At 37.9% G+C, this 11,209-nt stretch overlaps 1 protein-coding gene across 1 annotated transcript in view; it reads left to right on the plus strand.

Moving 5' to 3' along the window:
* Positions 1-11,209, plus strand: part of Thsd7b (thrombospondin type 1 domain containing 7B) — an 879,842-nt gene that overhangs the window by 599,682 nt on the left and 268,951 nt on the right. The window contains exons 13-14 of the mRNA XM_021164520.2: positions 2,482-2,676; positions 7,661-7,927. Of these exons, the coding sequence (XP_021020179.1) occupies positions 2,482-2,676; positions 7,661-7,927 (462 nt within the window). The remainder of the gene's footprint in view (positions 1-2,481; positions 2,677-7,660; positions 7,928-11,209) is intronic.

Genomic DNA, 11,209 nt, shown 5'->3' on the forward strand with positions numbered 1-11,209 from the left:
CTCAAGCCTACTCCTTTGGACAAATTTTCACTAACAAGGCCACACCTCCTAATTCTTCTCAAAAAAGTTTATCAAAGGGAACTAAGCTTGCAAATATATGAGCCTATGGGGGACATTCTCATTCAAACCACCATGCACACCTACAATGCAACCCCAACCAATTATGACTCAGGAAAAATGAAATAAGGGCAGAGAGCTATCAAGAGGCAGAGCACCAGGATACCTGATACTAGAAAGTATCTTATAGCCAGGACTAGAAATCTATACCCTTGAAATCTCAACAATATGACTACCTAAACAAAACCTAAACAGTACCAATTGATGCACCTATTTAAAAGGGGAATTTTCAAAAGTTTCCACTCCTAGATGAAAAGCTACAGAAAATTAATTACTACTGAGTGATGGAAATTATTTTTTTCAAGGGATAATATCCCTAACAGGTTACACAAGTCCAAGTGGCCAGTCCAAACACAAGTACCTATGAAAAACCTATGGATTCAGTTAAGTGTGTGTGTGTGTGTGTGTGTGTGTGTGTGTGTATCTGTGTGTACCTGTGTGTAGTATGTAGCAATAATAAATAAAGAGGAAAAGGTCATGCGTTTGAGAGGGAGAGAGGTGAGACATTGGATAAATTAACAAAAACAAGAAAAGAAGTACGTGACATAAATGTGATGCTCATTCATGAAGTTCTTAAGAAATATGAATTTTAAAAATAAAAGATAATATGGTATATATACACAAAATAAATTTATTTAGTCATAAAGAAGAAAATTATTGCATATAAAGGAAAATTGATACAACTTCAAGTTATTTAACTAAACTAAATCAAATGCAAAAGTACAAATATTACATTTGTTTCCTACTATTAGTAGATCCTATATTTTATATAAATATATAAAACCATGTAAGTCATACATATGAAACAAAAATAGAAGTAGATTTGTATAAGGAAATAAGGGTACTAACCAGAAGAGAGAAGGGAGAGAGGTGAGAGGGGATGTAAATATGTAGATCATTGTCAAAATACATTATATATTTACATGAACATGTTCTTATGAAATCGAGGACTCTATACAACAAATACACAGTGATACATTTACTTATAAAGATTGCTAAGAAATATTGCACACAAATTCCAAAGATAATAAATTCTTACAGGGCTAGAACTGGTGATGGAAATGTTGTAGACAAATTCACTCCTTATTAAACATCACATGGAGGTTCGTCTGTAACATTGTCCTCTAGGCAATCTCACTAGGTATTCCAAAAAAATGAAATCATTACATTATAAAGGTTTAAGAAATATAGCTATTAACTAAGCAGATATCATATCCAATAGCAACATGCCAAATGTAGGTAGTATTGAAGGGTGTGTCAGAATCATATGGAGTACTTAGATAAATAAAGGTTCCCAGATATATTGCTAGAGATGCTCACATGGGGATACATCCTATTAGGACACTATGAAAAGCAGTTCTTCAAAAGCAGCCTGTCCAGAGACATTGTCAGTTATATCCACCTTGAGAGTTGAGTGTTAGCAGCATGTCATGGGTAGAGAAGCTGAAGAGGCTGCTCTGTAGCTTTCCATGCACAGCCCTCATTTGGGCACTTACAAAAAAAATTTCCCAGTGTAAAATGACAACAGTACTGAGATTGAGAAATGTGCTCGATAGAACAGCTATAGATCCTATGTATCCTGCAGAATTCATAATTAATCAAGTACGTCAAAGTGTCAAATATTCTAAATCGAGGATTTTATTAGTCAAAAAAACTCAAATAAAATTCAGATGAAGTTCAAAAAATATATTTACCTCATAATTGTTAGTGATGATATAGCTAGACATGCTGTATATAAAACAAAAGGTGGGAGAAGAAATTTTGAGAAGTTACTTGAAACCGATAAGATGTTTATAGTGGGAATCATCTGGTTAGATTTTGACTATTCTAAAAAAAAATGATTTAAAAAGTAAACTGATGCTTTAGTACTAATAATGGAGTAAAGCTTAGGGTTAGCAAAATTCAATTAAATTACTGATGGTGATATAAATACTTCCATACCATAACAATCATCTCATTATCCAACCAAAAGAAACCCAACCTAGCAAACCCCACATGACTTCCTAACAATGGGTTTGTCCTTGTTGCCTTCATTTCAGTGTATTTTACAGGTGTGCTTTCCTACTTTTATTCTGTCTCTGGGGATCAAATGTTCCTCAGGAGGATGTATAATAAATTACTGGAAGTTATTTTGGTTCCTGTCAATGCAAGGCTTGGATTAATAATGAAACCAATTAAATCCTCAAATACCTCCAATGGCAACAATAAAAATTTAATTTCCAGAGAGCAGTAAGGTTAGCTATGTTGAACACCATATTCGATCACATATTTTCAAACACTGGGGACTTCAACTATTTTGTCAAAGAAAAAGCACCTCACTGATTTAATCAACGTGATAACAAAAGACTGTGTGCTCTTTCCCAGCTGTCTCATGCATCTCTGATGATAACCAGTCTGCAGAAATGACAGAATGCCTCAAGCAGATGAATGGCATGCCTCCCCTTGTGCAGGAATGCACCATTCCCTGTCGGGAAGACTGCACCTTCACCCCTTGGTCTAAGTTCACTCCCTGCTCCAAGAACTGTGAAGCAACTCAGATCAGGAGGCGGCAGCTCACAGGTAGGATATGCCTGCCATTGTAGTTTCAGCCAAGCCACACTTCTCTGAATACCTTATGTAGACTATAAGTTCTAACAGAAAGAAATGTGATCAGATGTCTTCTTCCTCCTCATTCCCAGGACATATCCGTAAGGCTTGCAACAATGCCTGAAAAGTGATATATATATATATATATATATATATATATATATATATACCTGGTTAATATTTGTGAAATGAATGAGAGGTAGAACCATTTATGTCAATAAAGTTTTGACATAGTTTTATAATTTATTTGCATATCCCATAGCAAAGTTGGCAGTGTGTTATCTTAGCAGACGTTTTGCAAGCTTAAAACAGTCACTGCTATTTTTTTTAAGAAAGTGAAATAACTGACATTATTGTCTTTTTGCCATTACCTGATAAGCAGTTCGACCCTTTCAGACTTTATTATTATAAGGTAAAAGTCAAATTACACATGCAGGTTCTTTTGTGTCTTATTACTGTCTGTCAGTACTGTGTACCTCTGCAAAGGTTAATGGAAATTGAAGCATATCCTAGTTTGGTTGAAGCATTAGAGCATTTTCTTTTTGCTGGCAATATAAAAATAACTGCTGCAATAGCAAAACTGACTGTCTGTCCAGATAATGCTCTGTGATTTCCCCTAAGTGTATATGCACTTGTGTATGTAAGAAATGAAACTCAGAGAATATAAAACCAAAAGAAAAAAAATACCGGAATGATGAGTGAGATAATGTAATTAGTATCAAGATTGGGGGACTAAGCACAGATGATCATTTGTTTACATGAGTATTTCAAGGTTTCTTGATTCAAACTCACTTGTTGCATGTAGCTTTTCACTAGCATGCCTAAGCTCTGGGAGCATGCTGTGCTACCAGCCCCCACCAATTAAATCAATTAAACCAATTAAATCAATTATAGCTTCCCTTCAATCCACAGGTAAAAGACACACACACAGTTGTTCCTTTTCAACTTGCCTTTGGACAAATTTGCTGGGTGCTACTATCTCCTGTCCGAAAAAGCATGCCCTTAACATTGTTCTTATCTCCACACCTCCCCGATGCCCTGAACTTTAGTCGCTAAGATACATCTAGTCCCTGCTAAACATCCCTGCCTGACCCCTGCTGCAGGAGTGGCCACAGCCATCCATCCACAATGTTCATCCAGAGACCTCACATGGCTGCTTAGTTCTTCTCTCTCCAAAGCATGTCAAGCTCTCTCCTCCCTTGGATCTGTCTTCTTTTCTTCCAGGGACCTGGTAGCCCTGCCTATTCTTTCCACCCAACAAATAGCCTGTGGCTTTCTTTACTCACGGATCAAGAACCAATCAGGAACAGGACCTTAGCATCAAAACTGCCCCTACACTCATTATTCTAGTGCACTGATCATTACCCTATCACATCTATACTCTAAAATTGGTTCACTGGATGGACTACAGCTTTTGCACAATTTTTGCATACACACTGGATCTCAAAATCTACATGGCAAGTGAAGGTGAAATATATACTCACAAGAGACTTTGCAAATGAGGAATGCTGCACCCATTGCTTTGTACAAAAATGACTGCCCACCTGTGATTATATGTAACACAGCTTACATCATTCAGATGAAAACAACTGATAGAAAAAGCAATACAAGAGGACAGAGTACACATGACACACCAAATCTGAAGTCAGAGACCAATCTCCAGTTACTCTGCTGTCCTGCACACACCAGTGTGTCAGAAGCCATTGTCCTAACAATGCTTCAGTTCTGAGGTGGAAGAGAACTTTCTTTGGTGAGATAGACTATAGTTGGTAGCCAGGTGCCGCCCATGCTTTGGAGGTTTGCTAATCATATTTAGCACCTGCTAAATAAGAGCAGCCGTTTGGAGCTCATTTTACAGCTAGCACCATTTGTACTGTAAATTGTTAAAAGTTGGGTGACTTTGACTTCTAAGATATATTTGCTATAAAACTACATATTGAAGGCTGTTATAAATTGTTGTATGATCCAAAGTTAATGATTACTTATTCTAAAAGGCTGCTCAGGTTTACTGTATGTTTTATTAGCTGCTACTATTTTAGGTAGCTAATTGATCTTTGCACTCCTTCTGTCCAGATGACAACATAATTGATCAGTCTCATAAAAGACATTAGTCATGAAAGAACAAACAGCCACTTACAACAATATTGATAAACAAAAAGCCAATGGCACATTAATGCACTGAAAATTTTCCCCTAACTTTTTCAAGGCTTACTATTATGATGTTCTTTTATTTTTACTTTCTCCCATGATACTTGACAGAAATATTAATGAATATTTTCTAATTTGAATGGCAATATAAACCATGTGATTCAGACCATGTGTCACAGACACACCATAGTTCCTAACACAAGTCACTCCAGTGAATAGTGGCTATCTAGAATGTTAGCTTTCTTTTATGGAAATTTTTAAAGTTACCATTTGGGTATTCTATGTTTGTTTCTGAACTGGATGTTTAAAGACTGTGTGGTAATTAAAGCAATTGTTTATTCAATGACAGATACATTAAATTTGTTATCCAGGTATTGGAATATACATGTTCAAAACAGCTAGATCACTCACTCTATGAATTAAGGGGCTATGTCCTTGCATTTGCGCTGGAGATTGATCTTTTTAAGTCTACCTTAGTCTAAAGGTCAGTGCTGATTCTGATTAGAATGCAATCAAAGCGAAGCCCCAGCACTAATGTGTTTTTTATTGGGAGAATTGTTTCAGCATTAACTCACTTACTTCAATCCATCTTCAAACAGGGCTGCCATGCAATTAAGAGGGCAATCACAAACAAAGGCAGCATCTATTTGTACAAAGTGTTTGTTCTGCTGGTAGCTTCTGTTTGCTTTGTATAGGAAGACTATCTATATTTCCTGGTCTTCCTTCTTGTGATCTCCTCTTTTCATCTTCTGTTTTTCTCCCATTGTGGAGAGAGAATTGAGCTAGAGACCTAGAGTGTGAGCAAATAGAATAGTGTCTAGTGAAAGGGAAAAAATAACTTGGGGGCTCCTAAAACATTACCCTAGATGCTGTCATTAGTGCTAGGTATGGACTGTGCCAAAATAATTAAAGTCAAGCATTATAATCTTCCCTTGGCATTGTAGGCATACATGGGGGACTCTGTGGTACACAGGGCAAGTTTGGTTTTATTGCAATAAATTTAATGGTTGATTTAGGTGCAGGTTTCTATCTAGCCTGTGGCTCAGAGACTTGAGCAAGAAATTTTGGATAGAATTAATAATTTGGAGTGTAAGAATTAAGCATGGTAATTTAAGATCTCAACTAGAGTAAATATATAGGAGCTGAGAAATGAGAATCCAAGATGTTCCAGTGAGGAAACTTAGCAGTTAAGTAGAGAGAGGATGTTCACTAAACAAATAAAGCAGTAAATCCTGAAATGTGGCCAGAAATATAGTAGAAGCCAGAACAGGAGTAAGGGACAAAAGGATATATTATGGTGGAAATTAAGGAGAACATCTCAAAAATAAGGTTGTAATCAGCACAATTAACTTTGAAAGATAAGAAATTGCTTTCTGGCGCATTAGTTTCTTTCATCACTTTGGGAAAAGTGATGTCAAGACCCAGGGTAGACTTGGAATCCAAGACTAAATGGGCAGAAAACAGAGGAAGGTGCAGAGATGGAGATGAAGTTCAGTAGTATTTCATGAGAGGAGTACAGCTCTAGGCCAGGCTAATAGGAGGGAATGGGACTGTGTAGTGATGAACATCACAGTCAGAAAGCTCTCAGGACACTAATGTCCTTCTCAAGCTGATTCTGAGTGAGCCTAATGGCAGACATGAGTGAGTGCAGTACCTTGAAAGGCCAATAGATGGCAAAGGTTGTCATAGAGCAATTCAGGGAGAAGATCAGGGTAGAGCAATTCACATCAGGCCAAAACAATGGCAGGGAGTTGGAATGGTTCACACCAGGCAAGAGTGATTCAGATTCCACAGGAATCCTTGCAGATTATTTGTAGGCCTAAATAACATGTTCATGAGTCAATCACCCACCAGGCAGAATTTGCATAACTCTGCATGTAGAAAGCCATGTGACAGTGAAGAAACTACCCACACATCACCTTATAAAGGTATTTGTATGATAGTCATAAAGCCCACAGACAGATCAGTAAAGCTGCCTACGAATTTTATAACTAGCCATGACCGTAGCCTATGGCTCACTAATGAGAGAAAAAAATGATGAAATTATTAAATCTAGGAAAGGTTTAGGAATATAGAGGAAACATGTTATCATTACTCCAAGTTGGCAAAAACAGCTAAAAGTTATACCAAGCTTAGTAGGTAAGGTCAAGCCACATCAGGATGCTCAAGTCACAGGACTTCTCAAACAGAAGGTTCATTTCAATTTATTGTTACTTTTAACATTTATAAGTAGTCTGATTTCAGGAAGCAAGAATAGTTTCACTTTGTCTATACCATCTGAAGTAACCTCTGCCTTCATTTTGAACTTGTTATATGAAGAATATCATTTTGATTTTTGGAGAAATTAATTTTTAGTTATTTGCAGAAAAAGGAAAGGGCTTTCTAGTTATGCTTGTATTGATTTCCCTTGAAGAAGACAAGTTTAGTCAAGTTGTTATCAATTAGATGGACAGCGATCCCACCTGTACACATCCCATCTTGTAGAAGCCAAGTTTGGCTGGGTTAGTATTGGGGTGGGAGAAAAAACACAAAATAAAGTGGTATGAGTTTTATAATTATTGATCTGGCATAGTAAGCATAATGCTTTGTACCATATATTTTTAAAAAGTTTTAATTTTCAAATAAATATTAATTTAATAGTTTCCCAGATTACTGCTAATACTGTCCTAGAATTTATTTCCATGACAAAAAAGAGACTGAAATCATATTTAAGTTTAATGTTCAAATGGTTATATGAACAAACATGTGAGTGACTTTCAACAGAACATCAGATCCAAAATGAATAGCACCATGTGTTTTCTTGTAACAGGGAAAAGCAGGAAGAAAGAGAAGTGCCAGGATGCATCCCTGTACCCTCTGGTGGAAATGGAACCATGTCCCTGTGATACATTTATGTCTCATCCTTATGGAAACTGGTCAGCTTGCATTCTACCAGAAGGCAAAAGGGATCCTCAGCAAGGAGGATTGTGGGTGCAAGGAGATGACAAAGAATGTGGAGAAGGCGTGCGCTTTCGAGCAATAGCATGCTCCAATATAAATGGAAGACCCGTTGATCCCTCATTCTGCAACAGCTCTGGTAAGGAGACAGATGAAAAGTAGCAGATGAGACCTTTCACAGGGCTCAGGAGGTTTATCAAAGGTCTGCACATCACTGTAGATTTATTCCTTATGAATTATTATCGTTCTTATTTGTAAATTGCACACTGTCATCGTAAAATCAAAGCATATGAAATGCACACATTCTTATCACAGCTATTATCTGAACTATACCAACTGCAGATGTTTGACTCTTCTTTCCACCAAGTCCTTCCTTGATTGACCTTGGCTTATTGGTCACCTGCTTCCTGTTAGTCATAACAATTGCTCCTCTTCACTGAGAAACCTCAAGCACCAAAGAAATTAATGCAGATTTTATGGAATTTGCAAAATTAGTGCTTTGGCCGTATACATAAGGATAAAATCACCTCCTGGGTTTTGTGTGAGGTAGCTGATAAAATATCAATGGGAAAAAAATTGACTTTCATTGTTTTCAGTGTGAATATAAATGCATACAAGTAAATAAAAGATCGAGATCAATGGGGTCTTCTGGGTGAGTTTTGTTAGATATTATTTGGAGAGAAGATTGAATTTTGAGCCTTAGGATTCTGAGCTAGGAGTGAGTGGAAGGCTCAGTGCAGGAGGTGGGCGAGGCTGAGGCTGGTGGTAAGGATGTAGCCTGCATTTTTGTTCTAGTTTTATGCTCTCTTTAGTTTTCTTCTTATGCTACCTTTTATTTACAAGACCAAACAAGGTATGGATTCAGCTGAGGAATTAAAAAGAAATCCATGTTTGGGGAATTGTGTAAGCAGATGGATCGAGCTTGTGTAGTTGTGTAAGCAGATGGATCAGATTTAGTCTTACCCATTATTGTCATGTTTCTAGGAAGAGTTTTCATTCATGCCAGAAATGACAAATTAAATTCATTTTAATAAAAGAATAAGGAAAAGACTATTCTTCTATAGAGAGTGTGTTAGATAAGACACACCCACACCATTGCTTAGAATGAACCCAAGGATCAGTGATTCTTTGGACTAGTGCCAGCATTACCACCACTTGGCTCTTTGGTTAGTCTGCAGAACTAACTAACTATACTGTATGGTATGATCTGACTTTTAGAAATATTAAACACCAAAAATGGACACATCTAAAGAAGTCAAAGTTGGTGTCATTCAGCTTTCATGTGATGTGTGTTGTGGTTTTATATATATATATATATATATATATATATATATATATATATATATATATATAGGCTTGAGAGGCTTGAGAGATTTTGGCCTAAGCTGCTTCTAAAATTTGTGTTTGCTAGTGTGAGGTTATAGAGGAACTGAGGAGAAAATTGTAAAGTAAGAAATTGACATTTAAAGATGCCCAAAAGGAATTTAAGTTCTGACCAGCTCTGAGGATTCTAACTAGAGAGTACTTGGCTAGACCTTAGGGAAATCTCTACTGCTGTAGCATCAATCTAGGATGAGAAAGACGAGAAGGCCAAAGAGTAGACAGTACCTAACAAGACCATCTCTCCCACTAAGATCTCACAGAGGAAATATGTTCTGGAAAATAAAAGTACATAAAGTAATTTGAATGCAAGGTGAGGAAGGAGTTGTGTGAAGTGAGACTGACATCAGGGGAGTCTCATGAAATCAACCCAGAAGCATGGATCTCATTCAACTGCAACAATAAGCTGGGGAGCAGAGGACAATGGAGGCAAACCGTGCTTCAAAAAAGACTGCTTCTAGCCAGTTTGCAGAGAGTCTAGACGGGGAAAAGGACATCCCTCTAATCTATGGCTGCCAGCCAAGGAAAGGCATGGTGACAGAGTAGAACATGGTAGTGATAGTTACACTAAGAACTGCTTTTAAAGTACAGACTGCAAAGTGAGCTGAAAGGGTTCTTTACCCACAAAGACAGTGGTTTTCCAGTGATATGTTAGCTCTTCCATCATGGTGGCAAGATAACCGAGAAAACAACTTCAAGAGTGGAAAAGTCATGGTTTCAGAAACTTCAGTGCATGATCAGCCATCCCCATTGCTCTGGAACCTGTGGCAAAGAAACAATATAAGTCTAGGTTGTGGTAGAGGAAAACTGCGCTTGTCACAGTTTTCAGGAAGCAGAGAAAGGCGATAGGGAAAAGTTACAGCTTTCAGTGGCATGGCCCAAGCACCCTTTCTTCAAGTCATAGCCCTAATAAAGCATCTCCAGGAGATTAACCCACCAAGGGAGCTGGTGCCTTTGTGACCCAGTCACCTCTGCATAACAGCTCCTGCTGGAGACCATACTCTTCACACATGCACCTTTGTGCAGAACATTTCATGTTCTCACTATAACATTTCAACCCTGTACTAATGACTCAGGGTCTCTTGGCACTGTGATAAGATTTGTGGATATGGCTAAAGCAGTTTAGCAGAGGAAGCATTTATTTGGCACTTGGCTTGAGGGTACAGCTCTTCATAGAAGTGAGGCATGGTGGCTGGAGATGCTCATAGATATGGTGACAGGAATATGAGTCTGCCTTCACACAGGTTCAGGGAATGCCAGTCCTCAGCTGGATTTCTCCTTCCCACCTGTTCATTCCATCCAGGATCTCAGCCTAGGCAGTGATGGCATACACACTCAAGGTAAGTTTTCTTCACAGTCAGTCTTTATAGAAACATTTTCATGGGCATACCCAAGGTCAACTTGGAGTTTATGAACCCAATCAAATTGACAGTCAAAATTAGCCCTCTTAGTATCCCCAAACTCATGTTTTACTCATCATACAAACTGTATCCTCAGTCCTTCTCCAAGAGCCTAACACTTCCAGCATCACACGAAAAGCTCCAAAGGCAAAATTTCTTGAGAGACTATTGGTAAACTCTTAGTTGTGAGCCCTGAAAAATCAAAATGAAAATACTTATTTCATACACAATACAAAAGTAGGCGCAATATATTCTTCTATCAATAAAAAGGGTGAAAGAAAAAAGAAGTATTGGCAAAGTAAGACCAAAATCTTGTAGGGTAAATACCAAGCCTTGTCTAGCATCCTCAGCCCACCATGGGATAATATGAGTTCCAAAGACATACACAAAGTTAAGCCTTGCCCAGTGCTCATGCTGGTTGTCATTCTCATGCCCCCTGGCCACAGAGAGTCTTTCTTTTTTTTTAATTTTTTTATTAGGTATTTTCCTCATTTATATTTCCAATGCTATCCCAAAAGTCCCCCATACCCACCCCCCCACTCCCCTACCCACGCACTCCCCCTTTTAGGCCCTGGCATTCCCCTGTACTGGGGCATATAAAGTTTGCAAGTCCAATGGGCCTCTCTTTCCAGTGATGGCCG

This window comes from Mus caroli, chromosome 1 (genome assembly GCF_900094665.2).
Source record: "Mus caroli chromosome 1, CAROLI_EIJ_v1.1, whole genome shotgun sequence".
Taxonomy (NCBI): Eukaryota; Metazoa; Chordata; class Mammalia; order Rodentia; family Muridae; genus Mus; species Mus caroli.